The 20,177-nt window shown below is 54.0% G+C and overlaps 1 protein-coding gene and 1 non-coding gene across 3 annotated transcripts; one reads left to right on the plus strand and one right to left on the minus strand.

The window, feature by feature from the left end:
- Nucleotides 1-743: 743 nt before the first annotated feature.
- RPS6KA4 (ribosomal protein S6 kinase A4) lies at nt 744-14,644 on the plus strand. 2 transcript variants are annotated; one of them, XM_061406771.1, is made up of 17 exons: nt 745-904; nt 1,009-1,080; nt 1,756-1,974; nt 2,051-2,166; nt 2,967-3,074; nt 3,281-3,361; nt 3,435-3,538; nt 3,632-3,782; nt 6,519-6,683; nt 9,663-9,791; nt 9,954-10,087; nt 10,169-10,262; nt 12,230-12,403; nt 12,484-12,678; nt 12,951-13,110; nt 13,295-13,458; nt 13,711-14,644. In XM_061406771.1, the coding sequence occupies exons 1-17, from the start codon at nt 850-852 to the stop codon at nt 13,903-13,905; spliced, it is 2,316 nt and encodes a 771-aa protein (XP_061262755.1). In that variant the 5' UTR covers nt 745-849; the 3' UTR covers nt 13,906-14,644. The 2 variants fall into 2 exon arrangements, with proteins under 2 accessions (XP_061262756.1, XP_061262755.1); XM_061406772.1 differs by lacking the exon at nt 1,009-1,080 and having other exon boundaries at nt 744-904.
- Nucleotides 14,645-18,760: 4,116 nt separating this feature from the next.
- On the minus strand, nt 18,761-18,832 carry TRNAD-GUC (transfer RNA aspartic acid (anticodon GUC)). The gene has a single exon. It is a non-coding gene; the product is annotated as a tRNA-Asp (tRNA).
- Between the last annotated feature and the right edge of the window lie 1,345 nt (nt 18,833-20,177).

Consider the following 20,177-nt stretch of genomic DNA (forward strand, 5'->3'; position numbering starts at 1 on the left):
GCCCGGCCCTCAGGGTGCCTGCCCCCAGCCAGGCCTCCCCTGCAAAGGCAAGTCCGCAAGGAAGAGGGCTTCGCTGCGGCAGGGAATACAGACAGGAAGCTGGGCTGGGCCACGTGGCTTCTGGGACCCTCTTAGCCTGCCCAGCACCAAGAGCAAAGAGACACACTGAGTGAGGTGTGCAGGGCTGGGGCTATGGAGGCCAGAGCTGGATAAGGTGGCCTGTGGCCTCACGCTGCTCATCTGTCAAGGGGACTGACAGATCCCCTCCCCTATCTGCTGCAGTCAAGAAGTGATCAAGAAGAACCAGGCAAGAAGGTTGTGATCTGTATGAAGTTCCTCACTTTCACTGGTGGCTAAGAATTGGACAGAGCTGCCTGGCTGCCCTTAGGGCTGGCACCCCGGTGAGGAAGGCGGCTCTGTAGTACCAGAGTGGGCCTCCCACCCCCTTGGGGCACAGCCTGCGGTGGACTTACCGCCCTGGGGCGGATACCTGGCTGGGGAGTGTCCGCCCCACAGAGGCTCCGGGTTATCCACAAACCCCAGGCAGAGCTCCCAAGGGGGACTCCCAGGTCCCCAGGAAGGTCGCCCGGGGTCCCAGAGCGCACACTCCTGGCGGCAGCCCCCTGCGCCGCGGGAGAACGGGCCGCCCCCGCCCACCCGCAGACGGGGCGCTGTCACGTTCCAGCGCCTGACTCAGGCCGCGCGGGGCGGGGAGCCGGGAGGCGGCGCCGGCGCCCGCCTCGGCCCCGGAGGCGGCACCAGGAAGCTCCCGCCCCGGCCGGAGCCGCCATGTAACCGGCGCCGCCCGCCCCGGAGCCGAGCCGCGCGGGCCCCAGCGACCCGCCGGCCATGGGGGACGAGGATGAGGACGAGGGCTGTGCCGTGGAGCTGCAGATCACCGAAGGTGGGGCAGGGGGTGGCCCGGGGTGCTGGCTGGGTGATGGCTGCCTAGGCCGGCCGGGGAGGGTTCATGCACTGGCTGGGTTCATTTGCCCCCTGTGCCCACAGCCAACCTGACGGGGCACGAGGAGAAGGTAGGCGTGGAGAACTTCCAGCTGCTCAAGGTGCTGGGCACGGGAGGTGAGGACCCCTATCCGCCGGCAAGTGTCCTCCCCCCGCAGGGTGCTCTGGGCCTGCCGCGCGGGCACACCCGCCTGGGTTGGGCCAGGCCACCAGCAATGCCCCCCACCCTCTCCCGGCATAGCCCGCCTTGCCTGCTTGGCCCTGCCCTGCCAGGGTTGGCATGCCCACTTCCAGGGCTGCTCCACATTGAGCAAGGTCCTCCCCGGGGGGGCCAACACTCTTGGGGACTTGCAGCCCACCCGTGTGATTTCACAGCTCTCCCCACCTTGCGAGATATGAGAGCCGTCTTCCTCCACTTTGCAAACTCCCCACCTCGGGGTTGACTGTCCTTCCGTCTGCCCGCACCTCTGCGCCCCCTCCCTGGCTTTGCATCCTCTGTACCTTCCCCAGGTTTGCACACACCCCGCCCCCACCCTGTGCTGCAGGCCTCCCGGGAGTTGCGTACCCCCCCAGCCTGGTTTGCACATGCCCTCCCTAGGTTTGCTGAGCACCCTCCCGGGGGTGTGCACATCTTTGCTTTAGAAAGCGCTGCCAGCTTTGTGCACACCTGCCTCTCGCCCCAGCTCCTTCCCCCACCTTGCACACCCTCCTGGGTGGGCGTCGCTACCCCCCCACCTTCGCACCCGCCCTTCTGCTCATGGCCTACCTTCCGCCCACTCGCTGCCCCCACAGCCTACGGGAAGGTGTTCCTGGTGCGGAAGGCAGGCGGGCACGACGCGGGCAAGCTGTATGCCATGAAGGTGCTGCGCAAGGCAGCCTTGGTGCAGCGTGCCAAGACACAGGAGCACACGCGCACCGAGCGCTCGGTGCTGGAGCTGGTGCGCCAGGCACCCTTCCTGGTCACGCTGCACTACGCCTTCCAGACTGACGCCAAGCTGCACCTCATCCTGGGTAAGGGCAGGCCCTGTGTGTGTGGGGGGGCTACCCATGGGGGCTGCTTCCCAGCTTCCACTCCCACCTCCCCCAGACTATGTGAACGGCGGCGAAATGTTCACCCACCTCTACCAGCGCCAGTACTTCAGGGAGGCCGAGGTGCGCGTGTATGGGGGCGAGATCGTGCTGGCCCTGGAGCACCTGCACAAGGTGGGTGAGGACCCGGCCACCTGGTGGTGGCCCTGGGCACCGGGTCCTGGCCCTGGAGGGGCCTGTGAAGCTGGCAGCCTTGGGCTTCCTGGAAGGGGGTGGCCGCGGGGTCGGGGCGGGGGGGCGGCACTGGATCCACGTCCCCTAGCCTCCTGGGAGGAAGGCTCGGGTGCTGCCTTCTGGGGTCTCCTCTGCTGGTGCCTCCTCGAGGGGGCTTTCCTCTCACAGGGAACTCTCACAGGCTGCTTCCTGGGGCCACGTTCACAGAACTTCCTCAAACGGAGACCTCATGCCTTGGTTCCCAGAGCTGTCGTGATTTGGGGCTCCTCACACAGCTTTCCTCCTAGGGGCCTCTCTGTGGTGTTTCCCCACCCCTTCCATGCTTTTTGGAAATTGACTGACTGACTGATGGCTGTGCTGGGTCTTCGTTGCTGCACTCGGAGGCTACTCTTTGTTGTGGTGCTCGGGGTTCTCATTGCAGTGGCTTCTCTTGCTGCGGACTCAGCAGTTGTGGCCCACGGGCTTAGTTGCTCTCCATGGCATGTGGCACCTTCTGGGACCAGGGCTGGAAGCCATGTCCCCTGTATTGGCAGGCAGATTCTTAACCACTGGACCACCAGGGAAGTCCCTATGCTGGTGTATCTTAAATGGCTTCTCCCGTTCAATGGGCCAGTCTCATCCTGCCCCCCACCCCACTGGAGATCCCCTGCCCCAGGGATCTGGTACAGAACAGGAGCTGTAGGAGTTGGGGGTGGGGGTGTCAGAGGAGGGACCCTCAGCGCCCTCTTCCCTCCTGCCAGCTGGGCATCATCTACCGAGATCTGAAGCTGGAGAATGTGCTGCTGGACTCCGAGGGTCACATTGTCCTCACTGACTTTGGGCTTAGCAAGGAGTTCCTGACAGAGGAGGTGAGTGAAGGATGGTCTCAGCCTCCTGAACCCCCCTACACAGGCCTTCCCATCCCGGCTCCAGCTCCACGCCTGGCTCTGCAGTAGCTCTGCCTTCAGGAAGTTCCCACTGCTCCGACTCTCACAAGTCCAGCGAGTCTTACTCTGGGCCGTGGGGTGGGGGTGGGGGCGGCTGGGTGTCCAAATGGGTCCTCTTGTCCTTCCAGAAAGAGCGGACCTTTTCCTTCTGTGGCACCATTGAGTACATGGCCCCTGAAATCATCCGCAGCAAGTCGGGCCATGGCAAGGTGGGTTGGCCCTGGAGTGGGGTGGGGTGAGGCGGGGGTGGCTGCAGGCTCTCACCCTGGCTGTGCCCGGCAGGCTGTGGACTGGTGGAGCCTTGGCATCCTGCTTTTCGAGCTGCTGACGGGGGCCTCACCCTTCACCCTGGAGGGCGAGAGGAACACGCAGGCAGAGGTGTCTCGGTGAGCAGGGCTGGAAGCAGAGGGCGGCCGAGGAGCCTGGGCAGGGCTGGAGGGGGGGCTCGCTGCCCCTGACGCCCCCCCCAATCCTCCCAGACGGATCCTGAAGTGCTCCCCTCCCTTCCCCCCCCGGATCGGGCCAGTGGCACAGGACCTACTGCAGCGGCTACTTTGCAAGGACCCCAGGAAGCGACTGGGTGCAGGACCCCAGGGGGCACAGGAAGTTAAGGACCACCCCTTCTTCCAGGTGAGGCTCCTGGCTCACCCCCATAGCTCTCTGCACACACCGGGGCTGGGCTACTGCTCTGGGTTGGGGGACACTGGAGGGATGGTCTGAGACTGGCCAGTTTCACTTGATTTAGAAAACTTTGCAGGTAAAGAAAGCAGGCTTGTCTTCTCATTCATCTCTATTTAAATTTGCTCTCATGGGAAAGAATTCTAGGTTCATTGCCTGGCAGGGCTGGCAGGGACTTGAGAATGGACTCTTCATTGGACAATTCAGAGAGGCATGGTGATCTGCCAGAGATCACACAGTAAAAATGTAGAGCTGGGAACAGACCCCAGGTCTGCTGTCGGGCCCAGTCTCATGACTGTTAGCATCCACTCAGGGTTTTGGTCTTTGTACCTGTACATTCTGTATGCCTGTACTTCAGATGGACGTGTCTGAATCAGCCACGTGGGATCTGTCCTAAGCAACTTGCATGCAGGTTAGGGTGCAGTGCAGAGTGAATTCTGTCCTTGTGAGACCTCGCTGGTTTGGACACTGTGTATGGCGAGTCATTGCACAGCATGTGTGCATGCTCAGTTGCTCAGTCATGTCCAACTCTTTGCGATCCCCTGGACTGTAGCCAGGGGATCTCTGTCCATGGGAGTGGGCTGACATTTCCTACTCCAGGATTGAACCCATGTCTCCTGCATTAGCAGGCGGATTCTTTACCACTGAGCCACCTGGGAAGCCCCCGTTGCCTAGCAGGACCCTGTAACAGTGAATGTATCTTGGCCCCTTGCTTGCATAATTTCATGTAAGCCTCAGAACCAACCTAATTATCCTTATTTTCACAGATGAGGAAACAGGTTCAGAAAAAGTGAAAGTTGCTCAGTTGTGTCTGACTCTTTGTGACCTCATGGACTATACAGTCCATGGTCAGAGAGGTTAGGTAATTTGCCCAAGATCACTGAGCGAAGTGATACAGCTCAGGTCTAGGTGGCCTGAAGGCCCATGCTCTGAAGTGTCATGTTCTGTTTACACGTGGGTATTAAATTTGCCTTGTCCAATGTAGTAACAAAAGCATCCATTTATGGGCACTTACTGTGGGCTGGGCACCCAGTTACCCTTGCTATGAATACCGCCTCCTTTAATCTTCCCAGCAAGTTTTGCCTGGAAGGGCCCTCAAAGAAGCTTTCTCAGACAGGAGTCTTAAGCCTCTGTGGTGAAGATGTTCCGTTATGGGCAGAGTGACTGAGCAGTGTCAGTGTCCCTCAGTGAATTCCTCAGCCCACCCTGAGTGCATCCTGGTCCCTGGGTGCTTGGGAGCAGGTGAACCAGTTGTCAGAATAGAGAGCGCCCGCATCCCCCAAGGTCTTTGAGGCTTGATGCTATTTCCTCTTCTCTCAAGACAATCTCTTTGCTGATAGCGATTCTGAGGTCCCTGGTGCCAGAACTGGGGCCTTTAAGCCCAAGCCATGCCTCTAGGCTGCATGTGACCAAAAGTGCACTGAAGATGGTTATATCTGTGGAATAGAGTCTGGCTTCTAAGAACAGAGACTGGAATGAATGGTAGTCTAAAAAAGAGATCTATTGTCTGTCTGTCTATCTATCTACATAAAAGAAATCCAGAGGTCATCTGTCTAGGGCTGCTGTGGTGTCTTCAAGGAGCCAAGCTTGATTTTTTCTTTTTAAATGCTCCTTCATTTTTAGCACATAGCCTCCATTCCCAGGGCTTTCCAGGCGGTGCTAGTGGTAAAGAGCCCATCTGCCAATGCAGGAGACAAGAGATGTGGGTTCGATCCCTAGGTCAGAAAGATCCCCTGGAGGAGGGCATGGCAATCCACTCCAGTATTTTTGCCTGGAGAATCCCATGGATAGAGGAGCCGAGTGGGCTATAGTCCGTGGGGTCACAAGAGTTTGACGTGCCTGAGCAGCTAACAGCTACAGCCTGCATTCCCACGGTTGCCTCCTGGTATCAAAATGACTGCCAGACCTCTTGCTGTCTAGGTTGCTCTCCAGGTGGGAAGCATGAGGAAGAAGGAGGGAAGGGCAAAAAGGGTACTTAACAACTGCTCACCCTCCTCTTCAGGCTCTTTCTTTGGATTTCTCCCTCATAATTTTTGCTTACAAGTAATTGGTCACTGCTAACTGCAAGGAAGTTTGTAAAATACTATTTTTTAGTTTGTACATTGGTTCCTGAAATAAAAAGGGGGCTATAGTGCTAAGTATTTCAGAGAGAATGGGTGTTGGACAGGCAATAAGAACAAGCTATGCCACACTAGTTTAAACATAAAAAGCAATGTTTTAGCTACCATAAATGAAAAGTCAGGGAAAACAGTCTGACTTCAGGCAAGGCTGGATCCAGGTGCTGAGTCTATGTTATTAGGAATTTCTTACTTTGTCTCCTGCTTCTGCTTTTCTGCCTGGGCATTTCATCACTAGACACTGAGGGGGCCCCAGCAGTTCCAGACTCATATCCTCCCAGATTTAAGTCCAGTAGAAGAAAGAGATTTTTTTTTTTTTTTGCAGACCAGTTCTATTAAAAGTCCCAGAATTGGCTGAGTGCAGTGGAGGGGTGGTTCTCTAAGGGAAACAGGGATCCTGTTATCAGAGGAAGGGAAACAGAAGCTGGGGAGGCAGGAAGAACAGCTTTGCACACAACTGCAAAGGCGAGACCTTTGCCTCACTGAGGAGCTGCCCAGTGAGGGTGGCCCGAGTGGACAGTGTTTCCACTTCCTGCCCTTTGATCCCTTATCTTTCATTCCTTTTCTCCAGGGTCTGGACTGGGCTGCTCTGGCTGCTAGGAAGATTCCAGCCCCGTTCCGACCCCAGATCCGCTCAGAGCTGGATGTGGGCAACTTTGCAGAAGAATTTACCCGACTGGAGCCTGTCTACTCACCCCCTGGCAGCCCCCCACCTGGGGACCCTCGCATCTTCCAGGTGAGTGAGAGCTCATGGAACCACAGATGCAGGGGAAGTGGGGTGCTGTTGCAAGCCTCAGCCCCAGCTGACCTCTGGACATTACATAGCCCTGTGTCCTGAGGGGGACTCAGCATCTGCCTTCCTCTCCATTCAAGATGAACTTGGAATTGTCGGTCATTGAGGCTGCCTTGGCAGGACACGTCTTTGAATTTCTGGTTTATCTTGAAATTTCATGTCGATTTCCCTTCTCCATCATCTCTCTTTATTGTTAGGTAAAACTGTTGTTTTAAGGGGACACCTAGGAAGAGATGCTTTGTTTATACTGTGGCATACCATATCACATTCCTGGGGACACAGGCCCCCTCCACCCAGTTTTAGAAGCTTAGGCCTGTTGGACAAGTCCAAGCTCCTTTGCTTGGTATGCAAGGCCTTGCATGATGTGGTCTTTTTTTTTTTTTTTACTTTTTCTTTTCTTTTATATTGGAATATAGCCAAATAACAATGTTGTGATTGTTTCAGGTGGACAGCAAAGGGACTCAGCCATACATATGCCTGTATCCATTCTCCCCCAAACTCCCCTCCCATCCAGGCTGCCACCTAACATTGAGCAGAGTTCCCTGTGCTACACAGTAGGTCCTTGTTGGTTATCCATTTTAAATATAGCAGTATATACATGTCAATTTCAAACTCCCTTGTTGTTGCTCAGTTGCTAAATCGTGTCTGACGCTGGGCTGCAACACACCAGGCTTACCTGTCCTCCACTATCTCTTGGAGTTTGCTCAAACTCATGTCCATTGAGTTGGTGATGCCTTTCAGCCATCTCATCCTCTGTTGCCCCCTTCTCCTCCGCCTTCAATCTTTCTCAGCATCAGGGTCTTTTCTAACAAGTCGGCTCTTTGCATCAGGTACCCAAAGTATTGGAGCTTCAGCTCCAGCATCAGTCCTGCCAATGAATTTTCTTTAGGATTGACTGGTTTTGATCTCCCTGCTGTCCAAGGGACTCTCAAGAGTCTTCTCCAGCACCACAGTTTGAAAGTATCAATTCTTTGGCGCTCAGCCTTCCTTATGGTCCAACTCTCACATCCGTACATGACTGTTGGAAAAACCATAGCTGACTATATGGACCTTTGTGGGCAAAGTGATGTCTCTGCTTTTAATACACTGTCTAGGTTTGTCATAGGTTTTCTTCCAAGGAGCAGGCGTCTGTTAATTTCATGGCTGCAGTCACCATCTGCAGTGATTTTGGAGCTCAAGAAAATGAAATCTGCCACTGTTTCCATATTTTCCCCATTTATTTTCCATGAAGTGATGGGACCAGATGCCATGATCTTAGTTTTCTGAATGTTGAGTTTTAAGCCAGTTTTTTCATTCTCCTCTTTTACCTTCATCAAGCGGCTCTTTAGTTCCTCTTTTCTTTCTGCCATTAGGGTGGTATCATCTGCATATCTGATGTTGTTGATATTTCGCCATGTAATCTTGATTCCAGCTTTTGATTCATCCAGCCTGGCATTTTGCATGATGTACTCTACATATAAATAAACAGGGTAACAATATACAGCCTTGACGTACTCCTTTCCCAGTTTTGAACCAGTCCGTTGTTCTGTGTCTGGTTTTCCCTAACTATCCCTTTTTGCCACCCTTCCCCGCTGGTAATCAGAAGTTCATTCACTAAGTCTGTGAGCCTGCTTCTGTTGTGTAAATCAGTTCATTTGTATATGATGTGGTCTTTGCTCAGTACTCTCTGTTATTTCACCTGGTGCTCCAGCACCTTGGAACTTCTCAGAGGTTCCAGAACATACTTCTGTTCCTTTGCACATGCAGTTCCCCCCACCTGGAGTTCTTTCCCTACAGTTGCCCAACTGGCAAAAGTCAAGCCTTGTTGTCCAGCGCTGCCCTGTGTGAAGACTTCGCTGCTCCTCTGACCCTGGGTTGCCCTTTTCTTGTGCACCAGCCCTCTGAAGACAAAACCTCCTTCTGAGCAGTTTGTCAGGTTGTATACTGACACTGACGGAGACCACCTCGCCTGGTCTGAAACTCTCAGAGGGCAGGGACTATGTGTTTAATTTCTGCGTCCCTAAGTCCAGCTTGGGGTCATGGCTGGGTAGGATGCGGTCCATAAACAGTAAATAATAGGCCAGTATCAACTATGGGTGGATCGGTCCCCTCTGTGAAGCTCTCACAAGTGACAGCTCTGTGCTTGAATATCCCTCGATCTACTGGGATCTATCTTTGATCTCACAGTCCTAATGAGCAAGTTTTCTTGTGAATCAATGGTTACTTTCATTCATTCATTTAATGATTCAAAAATATGTACTGAGTGCCTTCAACGTGCCAGGCACTGACTTGGGTACTGGGGACATATCAACAAACTTAACAGACAAAAATCCCACCTGTGTGCATCCTAGTTAGCACTGCATACAGTGGCGCTGCATTTTTAGGAGAAAACAACACATCCTTAAAATTACCCTTGAGAATTCCTTGAATTGCCAGGACATGGATCCTTAGGAAAGGCAAAAAAATTAACTTTGGTTTCTCTTTACATTTCCTCAGTAGCACCCCCTTGCAGAGGAGGCCAAAGTTTGATTTGAAAGTAATAAAGACTTTTTGTCCTGAGTTGGGTAGAGCTGAATTTTCCTAAGCTAAGCATGTGTGACACCAGGCCACAATTCTTTTATTCGTTCAGCCCATTATATTCTGGGCCACTACGTTGTGCCAGATGATGGCCTTGGCACTTGGGGGACCACTGTGACGAGAAAGGTGGAGTCCCAGACTGCTGAGGGGATAGACATGGTTCCAAGGGATCACAGACCAAGGTGGAATAAAAATGTCCACAACAGCCTGTGTATACCGGGGTGCAAAAGCAACACCCTCAACTCCTACTGCAGGGTCTTTCCTCTGCCCCCTGCCCTTCCGGCTGGGTCTGGGCCTTCAGGGGCTCCTTCTGCACCTCCAGCCCCCGGATGCCCATCCAGCCCTGACAACCCCCTCCTCCGCCAGGGATACTCCTTCGTGGCGCCATCCATCTTGTTTGACCGCAACAACGCGGTGATGACCGATGTGCTGGAAGCGTCTGGCGCTGGAGACCGGCCCGGCCCGGCGGCGTTGGCCAGGAGCGTCATGATGCAGGTGGATTGGGCCAGGGTGGGAGAAGTGGGCGTGGGGACTCCAGACCTGTCTTCATCAGGCGCACATGGTGGCTTCGGTGAGGCCCGGAGCCTCTCCGAGGTGGGGCGTGGCATAGCCGCAAGGCTCCTGCTAGGACCTCTGACGCTTCTCTTGCACCCCCAGGACTCGCCCTTCTTCCAGCAGTACGAACTGGACCTGCGGGAACCCGCGTTGGGCCAGGGTAGTTTCTCCGTGTGCCGCCGCTGCCGACAGCTACAGAGCGGCGAAGAGTTCGCTGTCAAGATCCTCAGTCGCAGGTGGGCGGGCCCGGGGTGGGCAGACTCGGGGAGGGTGGGGCCGGAGGTCGGCTGTTCTGACCCTGCCTGCCCTGCCCCCAGGCTGGAGGAGAACACGCAGCGCGAAGTGGCTGCCCTGCGGCTGTGCCAGTCGCATCCCAACGTGGTGAAGCTGCACGAAGTGCATCACGACCAGGTGACGCCTTCCTGGGCTGGGGCGGAGCGCAGGGGCGCTGGAGGCTGCCCGAGGAGGGCAGGGAGGGGGCGGGGAGGCGGACAGGAGGCGGGGCCTGAGCGCGCCGTGGGAGGGGCCTGAGGACCTGGAGGTGAGGGAGGCGGGATTATGGTAGCTCAGCATGTAAAGAAATCGCCTGCAATTCAAGAGATTCCTGGGTCGGGAAGTTTCCTTGGAGAAGGGATAGACTACTCCAGCGCTCTTGGGCTTCCTTGGTGGCTCAAACGGTAAAGAATCCGCCTGCAATGTAGGAGACCTGGGTTTGATTCCTGGGTTGGGAAGATCCCCTGGAAGAGGGCATACCAGAGGGACTAAGCAACTAGGAGGGCCTGAGGACTCGAAGGTGGATATGGGAATGGACAAAGGAACAGGGCAGGGGGACGATTTTTGCCAGTGGGTTTTAAGGTGGCCACAACAGTTTGTTGTGTGGATCACAACAAACTGTGGAAAATTCTTAAAGAGATAGGAGTACCAAACCACCTTACCTGCCTCCTGAGAAATCTGTATGCAGGTCAAGAAACAACAGTTAGAATCGAACATGGAACAACGGACTGGTTCCAAATTGGGAAACGAGTACATCAAAGCTATATATTATCACCCTGTTTATTTAACTTATATGCAGAGTACATTATGCAAAATGCGGGCTGGATGAAGCACAAGCTGGCATCAAGATTTCTGGGAGAAATATCAATAACCTCAGATATGCAGATGACACCACCCTTATGGCAGAAAGCAAAAAACTGAGAAGCCTCTTGATGAAAGTGAAAGAGGAGAGTTTAAAAAAGCAGGCTTAAAACTCAACATTCAAAAAATGAAGATAATGGCATCGGGTCCCATCACTTCATGGCACATAGATGGGGAAACAATGGAAACAGTGACAGACTTTATTTTCTTGGGCTCCAAAATCACTGCAGATGGTGACTGCAGCCATGAAATTAACAGACGCTTGCTCCTTGGAAGAAAAGCTATGACAAACCTAGACAGCATATTAAAAAGCAGATGTTACTTTGCCGACAAAGGACCATCTAGTCAAAGATATGGTTTTTCCAGTAGTCATGTATGGATGTGAGAGTTGGACTATAAAGAAAGCTGAGCGCCGAAGAGTTGATGCTTTTGAACTATGGTGTTGGAGAAGACTCTTGAGTGTCCCTTGGACTGCAAGGAGATCAAACTTGTCAATCCTAAAGGAAATCAGTCCTGAATATTCATTGGAAAGACTGATGCTGAAGCTGAAGTTCCAATCCTTTGGCTACCTGATTCAAAGAACTGACTCATTGGAAAAGACCCTGATGCTGGGAAAGATTGAAGGCAAGGGGAGAAGGGGACGACAGAGGATGAGAAGGTTGGATGGCATCATTGATTTGATGGACATGAGTTTGAGCAGACTGCAGGAGTTGGTGATGGACAGGGAAGCCTGGCAGTGCTGCAGTCCATGGGGTTGCAAAGAGTCGGACACGACTGAGGGACTGAACTGAACTTTAAGGTGGCCAAAGGGACTGCTGCTGCTGCTAAGTCGTTTCAGTCATGTCCAACTCTTTGCGACCCTGTGGACCAAAGCCCACCACGTCCTCTGTCCATAAGATTCTCCAGGCCCAAGAATACTGGAGTGGGTTGCCATGCCCTCCTCCAGGGGATCTTCCCCACCCAGGGATCCAACCCGCCTCTGTTACCTCGCTTGCATTGGCAGGCGGGTTGTTTACCACTAGCGCCACCTGGGAAGGAAAACAGTACGGGGTAGAACCGCAAGCGAGTCCTAAGGTGGTTCTTACGGAGGCGGGTAGGGGGCGGTGGTGGTAGTCTTGAGGTCAGGGTTGAATGTGGAAGGCGCCTGAAACTGGGGGCGGGGCTCGATGGTGACCTCGGGGCAGGATGCGGCGGGTGGGCGGGGTCTCGGTAGGCGGTGACCCGGACCTTCGCGCTGCCCGCAGCTGCACACGTACCTGGTCCTGGAGCTGCTGCAGGGCGGGGAGCTGCTGGAGCACATCCGCAAGAAGCGGCACTTCAGCGAGTCCGAGGCGAGCCAGATCCTGCGCAGCCTCGTGTCGGCCGTGAGCTTCATGCACGAGGAGGCGGGCGTAGTGCATCGCGACCTGAAGCCCGAGGTGAGCGCGGGGCCTCAGCGCATCGGGAGGGCCTCGGCGCGGAAAGCCGGGTTCTGACGGCCGCCTCGCCGCCCTCGTAGAACATCCTGTACGCCGATGACACGCCTGGGGCCCCAGTGAAGATCATCGACTTCGGGTTCGCGCGCCTGCGCCCGCAGAGCCCCGCGGGGCCCATGCAGACGCCCTGCTTCACGCTGCAGTACGCAGCCCCCGAGCTGCTGGCCCAGCAGGGTTACGACGAGTCCTGCGACCTCTGGAGCCTCGGCGTTATTCTGGTATGGGGATGGCGTCTCTGAGGGGATGTCAGGGGCAGGATTTGGTCTGAGGCTGGGATAAGATGTCCTGATACATAGGCGGGGTCGCTCTGGTGCTGGGGTCTGAGCACCCTAGTTTGAGGGGTAGAGTTCATCACCCATGGGCCTCAGGAGTTAGCCTCTTGGAGAGAGTGCATGGTCCTGTGGTGGGTTGAATCAGTCTCCTGGCCTCCATTGGCCCCTAGTCTGGGCTGGTCTCACTTTTCACCTGTCCCTCCCACCCCCACCCCTAGTACATGATGCTGTCGGGCCAGGTCCCCTTCCAGGGGGGCTCAGGCCAAGGCGGGCAGAGCCAGGCCGCGGAGATCATGTGCAAGATCCGCGAGGGGCGCTTCTCTCTTGACGGAGAGGCCTGGGAAGGCGTGTCTGAGGAAGCCAAGGAGCTGGTCCGAGGTGCGGAGCCGGAGGTCATAGGTTATGGTTGGGGAGGGGGAGGCCATGGGGTCGTGATGGGGCAAGGAGTGCCCCCGGGTTTGGTGTCCAGGTGGGGGGCTTGTCGGGGAGGAGAGTGGGGCTGCCCTCTCTGGGGTGTACCCTCTACACGTGGCCCGCCAACGCTGCCCCGCCCCGCCTCCAGGGCTCCTGACTGTGGATCCCGCCAAGCGGCTGAAGCTTGAGGGACTGCGGGGCAGCTCGTGGCTGCAGGACGGCAGCGCGCGCTCTTCGCCTCCGCTGCGGACACCGGACGTGCTGGAGTCCTCGGGGTCCGCTGTGCGCTCCGGGCTCAACGCCACCTTCATGGTGAGGGGCGGGGCCTGAGCCGGGGGGCGGGGCCTCTGGGAGGCGACTCCCCGGAGTCCTGCCAGGTTGAGTTCCGCGGAGTCCAGACCCGTGACCTGCCGGGGCCCCGAGCTTCTTAGAGGTTGTGGAGGCAAAAGACCTGTTGGCCCTGACCTAGTGGGATGGGAAGGAGGGCCTGGGATGGGGCCAAAGCCGGGATCTGGAAGTCGAGGCCGGGCCCGTGGGACTCACTCACCCTTTCCTTTCCGCCAGGCGTTCAACCGGGGCAAACGCGAGGGTTTCTTCCTGAAGAGCGTGGAAAACGCGCCGCTGGCCAAGCGGCGGAAACAGAAATTACGGAGCGCCGCCACATCCCGCCGCGTCTCCCCAGCGCCCGCCGCCCCCGGCCGGGCCCCGGCCGCCAAGGGAACCCCCCGACGAGCCAATGGCCCCCTACCCCCCTCCTAGCCCCTGCCCCTGTGACTCCCGCCTCCCCCGTCGTGTCTGTGATCTAGGAGGCCGGCTCACTGCCTCCTGCATCGGCGCCGCCCCCCTCCCCAGGACTGTTACCCTTCTCCCCCCCTTTCCCCCTCCCTACCCCCAGACAGAGCAGAAGTATTTTTATAAGCAGAGAATTCTTTTTTAAAAAATGTCTTACCAGGTTAGAGTTAGAGATGCAGGGAAGGAGGGGGCCTGCTGGGGAGTGGGGTGTGGGGCCCTCTGCCAAGATACTGCCTCATCTGGTGGAAGGCCCTTCTACCCAAGGGGCTGCCCCGGTTGGGAAGGGCTCCTCCATTTCTAAGCACTGAGTTGCCACAGGGAGAAACTGGGACCTCTCCCCTGCCCTCCCCTGAGGACCTGCTCTTGGGAGGGGGCACCTCTCAAGCTGTCACTTTATGGACTGTCTGTGCAATTACGTCCGCCAAAGACCTGTGTTGGGGCGGGCGCTCAGCGAGAGGCCCTGGGGGACCCCCTGAAGCATTTCTGCCTCACTTTATGTCACCTGCTTCCCCCTACTGGGGCTAAGTTAGGAGGTAGGCGACCTCCCCTAAAAGGGGCGGCCCCCTTCTCATCTGTCCCCTCCCCTTTGGCACAGCTGCCCCTAGCTGGGGGTGGGGCCTTGGGGGTCTGGGCTGGGCTTCCACAGTCACTGCCTCCGCCCATCCAGGCTGTGCCTTTGACTTTAAAATAAAAGTCTACTCAGTGCTGTGTGGCATTTGTGTGTGTATGTGTGGGGGGTGTGGGGGCAGAGGTCTTGGGGTTCACTTCCAGGCGTTGGCCCTTGGGCCTCAAAGTGGAGGGACAGAGCAGACCCTTCTGGATAATATGATACCCTTTGTCCTTGGTGTAATTTAAATTTATTTTTATTTGGAGGATAATTGCTTTACAATTTGTGCTGGTTTCTCTGTACAACAGCGTGAACCAACCATCAGATCAGATCAGATCAGTCGCTCAGTCGTGTCCGACTCTTTGCGACCCCATGAATCGCAGCACGCCAGGCCTCCCTGTCCATCACCAACTCCCGGAGTTCACTGAGACTCACATCCATTGAGTCAGTGATGCCATCCAGCCATCTCATCCTCTGTCGTCCCCTTCTCCTCCTGCCCCCAATCCCTCCCAGCATCAGAGTCTTTTCCAATGAGTCAACTCTTCGCATGAGGTGGCCAAAGTACTGGAGTTTCAGCTTCAGCATCATTCCTTCCAAAGAAATCCCAGGGCTGATCTCCTTCAGAATGGACTGGTTGGATCTCCGTGCAGTCCAAGGGACTCTCAAGAGTCTTCTCCGACACCACAGTTCAAAAGCATCAATTCTTCAGTGCTCAGCCTTCTTCACAGTCCAACTCTCACATCCATACATGACCACAGGAAAAACCATAGCCTTGACTAGACGAACCTTTGTTGGCAAAGTAATGTCTCTGCTTTTCAATATGCTATTTAGGTTGGTCATAACTTTCCTTCCAAGGAGTAAGCGTCTTTTAATTTCATGGCTGCAGTCACCATCTGTATATGTATATCCCCTCCCTCTTGAGCCTCTCTCCTACCCTTTCAACATCCCACCCCACTAGGTCATCCCAGAGCACTGAGCTGAGCTCCCTGTGTTATAGAGCAGCTTCCCACTAGCTGTCTGCTTTACATGTGGTGGTGTATAGATGTCAATGCTCCTTTCTCAGTTTGTCCCACCCTCTCCCTCCCCCACTGTCCACAGGTCTGCTGTCACATCTGCATCTCTATTCTCGCCCTGCAAATAGGTTCATCAGTACCGCTTTTCTAGACTCCATGTATATGCATTACTAGACTCCATATATATGCATTACTATACGATATTTTTCTGACTTCACGCTGTATGTCAGACCCTAGCTCCATCCACCTCTCTACAACTGACTCAGTTTTGTTCCTTTTTATGACTGAGTACTACTCCATAGTATATATGTACCACAATTTCTTTATGCATTCATCTGTTGATAAACTTCTGGGTTGCTTCCATATCCTGACTGTTGTAAATAGTGCTACAGTGAACACTGGCATACATGTGACTTTTTGAATTATGGTTTTCTCAGGGCATATGCCCAAGTGGGATTGCTGGGTCATATGGTAGTTTTATTCCTAGTTTTTTTTTTTTTTAAGGGAATCTCCATACTGTTCTCCGTAGTGGTTTTCCCACCAACAGTGCAAGAAGTTTCCCCTTTTTCCACATCTTCTCCAGCATTTATTTTGATACCTCATTATAGTTTTGACTTGCAGTTCTCCCTTGGACACCAAGGAGATCAAACCAGTCAGTCCTAAAGGAAATCAACCCTGAATATTCACTGGAACAACTGATGCTGAAGCTGAAGCTCCAATACTTTGGCCACCTGATATGAAGAGCTGACTCATTGGAAAAGATACCAATGTTGGGAAAGACCGAGGGCAAGAGGAGAAGGAGGGGACAGAGGATGAGATGGTTGGATGGTATCACCGACTCAAAGGACCTGAGTTTGAGCAAACTCCAGGAGATAGTGAAGGACAGGGAAGTCTGGCATGCTGCAGTCCATGGGGTTGCAATGAGCTGGACATGACTTAGTGACTGAACGACAATAAGAAGCAATGTTGAACATGTTTTCATGTGTTTGTTGCCATCTGTATGTCTGTTCTTGGCTTTTGACATGAGGGTCAAACAGTCATTTTAGGTATTTATCTGACAGCTCTGCTGTGTATCATTTAGGATTCTCCTGGTTGTAAGTAGAGGAAAACCCAACCTAAACTTGCTTCAGCAGAACAGGATTTTTAGGCTTTTTGAGCTACACAATCCAGGGGTAGCTTCAGGCAAGGCCTGAAATGAAAAAGTGAAAGTGAGCATGTTAGTTGCTTAGTCCTCTCTGACTCTGCAGCCTCACACACTGTAACCTGCCAGGCTCCTCTGTCCATGGGATTGTCAGGCAAGGATACCAGAGTGGGTTGCTGTGCCTTCCTCCAGGGGATCTTCCCGACCCAGGGATTGAACTGATCGGGATGTAAACATATGATCAGGACTTGGTTTCCCAATCTCAGCTTTCTGTTCTGTGTGTGTGTGTTTTGGTGGTTGCTGCAGACTGAAAGACGCCCCTTTCGGCCCCAAGATGAGGGACAGGAACTCCAGGTTGCTACAAACTGAAATCTGGTAATAAAGAGAGTCTTTATTCCCAGCAGGAATCCTGGGATGTACTCTGATTGGATCCCTGTGCTCTGGGAGGTCAGAGGCCTACCCTGAATCAGTCACTGTGGCCTGGGCTGCAGTGCTGATTGGCTTAGATCTGGGTCGTGGATTCCCCTCTGCAAGCTCATGCGGAAGACCGTCCCTCAGTGGTCCTTAGAGAGAGGTCAGTTGGACAGGGCTTGGTGCCTGTCAGGGAGGGAGAGGAGCAGAAAAGCAGCTCATACCCATGGCCCTGGCAGTGATCAGAGTGTGGTCCTCTCAGGAGGACCGAGACTCCCCTGTGTGATCCCTGCTGGGTGGTTGTTGCGGTAGGGCAGTTTGGCCTGAGCCCCTCTGTGCCTCCCAGGGCAGGGCTATTTGTCCACATGACGCAGCTGTCCTGAGAGCCCCCACCTGCTTGGGCTGCGTCAGGCCTTCTCTCCCCATAGCCACCCTGTGGGGTCATCTCAGGGTGGACCTTTCCCTTCCTGTTCTGAAGTTTGCCTCTTAGAGAAGGAGGTAACTGGAGGCATGGGGATGGGAGCCAGGACCCCACAGATGCTGAAGTCAGGGTAAAGCTGAGTGAGCCTGGTGGGCATGTGGGACCCCATGGGTGTGGATCAAGGGTCATTGGGGGTGTGAGGACACCCAACTGTACCCCATCCTATGGGTCTGAAGGAAGAGGGAGAGGCTCAGGAGAAGGGCTTAGGGAGGGGAGGGGAAGACACTCCTAACTCTTGTTTTTACAGACTGTGTGACTTGAGTAAGCTACCTAACACCCCCAGGCTTCCCCATTTGTCAAAAAGGAGTCATGTGACTTAGGATGAACCAGAGCAGTGGTCCCCAACCTTTTTGGCAGGAAAGGGGACCAATTTCCTGGAAGACAGTTTTTCCATGGACCAGGGTTAGGGTAGGGGAAGGTTTTGGTTTTGCCTGCTGCTCACCTCCTGCTGTGTGGCCCTGTCCTAACCAGGCCATGGACCGGTACTGGTCCCTGGCCCAGAGGTTGGGGACCCCTGAACTAGAGAATGTATGCAAGTGGGGTCGTTTGATCATCAGCATTTACTGAGATTGAGGTCTTCCAGTGAGCAGGGACCACACTGAAAACTCTGCATGGGTGATCTCCTTGTCTTCCCACAGCTCGCTGATGAAGAAAGCACCATTTCCCCTCAAGAGATAAGAAAAGTGAACCTCAGTGAAGATCAACAGCTTTCTCAAGGTCACTGACCTAGCTGTGCCTTCCATCCCAGTGGTCCAATTCCAGACTCCCCTCAACCACAGGAGTTCTGCAGTGAGGATGGGCTTTAATTTTACCCCAAGGCTGGGTGTTTGGATTGTTTAAAACTTTGTTTCTCTCATAATTATGCAGAGACAGGTTTGTACATAAACCTGTGCATTAAAAAAAATAGCTTTATTGATGGAATTCCCCAATGGTCCAGTGGTTAGGACTTGGTGCTTTCACTATTGGGGCCTGAATTCAATCCCTGGTCAGGGAACTATTAATAAGATCCTGCAAGCTATGAGGTTTGGCAAAAAGAAGAAAAAACTTCATTGAGATATAATTTTTAATTGAGATACAATTCATATACCATATTATTCAGCCATCTGAGAGCACAATTCAGTGATTTTTTTTTTTTTTTTGACACTGGCTCATGGCTTGTGGAATCTTAGTTCCTTGACCAGGGATTGAACCCAGGCCCTGGCAGTGACAGTGCCAAGTCCTAACCACTGGACTGCCAAGGAATTCCCTAGTGATTTTTAGAATAGTCAGAGTTGTGCATCTATCACTGCAACCTAGTTCTAGGACACTTTTTTCGTCTTCAAAATGAACTTGGTACCCATTGGCAGTCATTCTCTCTTTCCCCTCCATCTTCCAGCCCTAGGCAGCCATCCATCTAACCTTGTTTTGTATATTTGCCTACATACTTTGATATATACTTTGAAATATACTTTCAAATAGCCATTCACAAATGTACTGGCATACAGTCGCAGAAGCAGGGTATGAAAATGTCCCACTATATGCTCATGAGCCTGGTGTGTTATCACTCAGTGACAAAACCTTTGCTACTTTGAGGCGTAAAAATATAGTCGGTTATCTTCAGCTTCCTTATGCTTCGTCTCACACAACTCACAGTCAACTTAAGAAAGAGGTCTCCCTAGCCTCGTTTCACGGGACTCGGGATGGGAGTAAGCCCAAGGAGGGAGCCTGTTGGATGAAAAGTGCTGGGGCCACAGGCGTGACAGGTTTGAGTCCTGCCTCCACCCCACGTGGTCAGGGAGTCAGCAGGGCAGGCAGGAGACTTGGGCTGTAGTCAGGACAGGGTGTGAGCCAGCAGAGTGGGCGGGGAGAGGGCGGCCACAGCAGAGAAGTGGGGAGCCCAGCGGCAAGTGATCAAGGCCTGCGGTCTGGCAGTCTGCTTCTGCACCTTGACTTTGGCCTTGACTTTGGCTTCTGACCAGGTCAGAAGCCTTATGTGGAGGCTGTCTCTTCCTAGAGAGCTAGAAGGGCTCACCTTTCTACACCGGACCTATAATTCCATTCTTTTTCTATATTTACAGGGAAGCCCGGTGTGCTGCAGTTCATGGGGTCGCAGAGTCGGACGCGACTTTAGCGACTGAACAATTTATTTGGCTGCTTCCGGTCTTAATTGGGGCACTCAGGGTCTTTTGTTGTGGGTGTGGGCCTCTCTCTGGTTGTGGCACATGGGCTTAGATGCCCCAGGCTTTGTTGTCTCATGACATGTGGTATCTGAGTTACCTGACCAGGGATTGAACCCTCATCCTCTGCACTGGAAGGGGGATTCTTAACCACTGGACCACCTGGGAAGTCCCCTAGTTTCACGTTTCACTCTTATATGGCCTCAGAGAGCAAGCTTGAGCTCCCAGTTCTAAAATCCTGATGTCTCTGAGAAGGCCTGGGAGCCCATAAACATTCACCTCCCTCCAAGTAACTGTTAATCAACAGCTGGTAAAACTGAAGTTGGGGTGCTGGCCTTTAGTCTGTGCCCCACACACACCATTTGACCCCTCCTTAATGTTCCTTGCATCTCTCAATAAGAATATTCCACAATAATGTAGTAAGGGACTT

The sequence above is a fragment of the Bos javanicus genome, chromosome 29 (assembly GCF_032452875.1).
Source record: "Bos javanicus breed banteng chromosome 29, ARS-OSU_banteng_1.0, whole genome shotgun sequence".
In the NCBI taxonomy this organism is placed as follows: domain Eukaryota; kingdom Metazoa; phylum Chordata; class Mammalia; order Artiodactyla; family Bovidae; genus Bos; species Bos javanicus.

What these genes read in the sequence shown, in the direction of transcription:
- RPS6KA4 (XM_061406771.1), top strand. Translation starts at nt 850, where the DNA reads ATGGGGGACGAGGATGAGGACGAGGGCTGTGCCGTGGAGCTGCAGATC. An exon ending in GGGACCCTCGCATCTTCCAG is followed by an intron (nt 6,684 to 9,662) that starts GTGAGTGAGAGC and finishes CTCCTCCGCCAG; the next exon opens with GGATACTCCTTCGTGGCGCC. An exon ending in AGCCAAGGAGCTGGTCCGAG is followed by an intron (nt 13,111 to 13,294) that starts GTGCGGAGCCGG and finishes CCCCGCCTCCAG; the next exon opens with GGCTCCTGACTGTGGATCCC.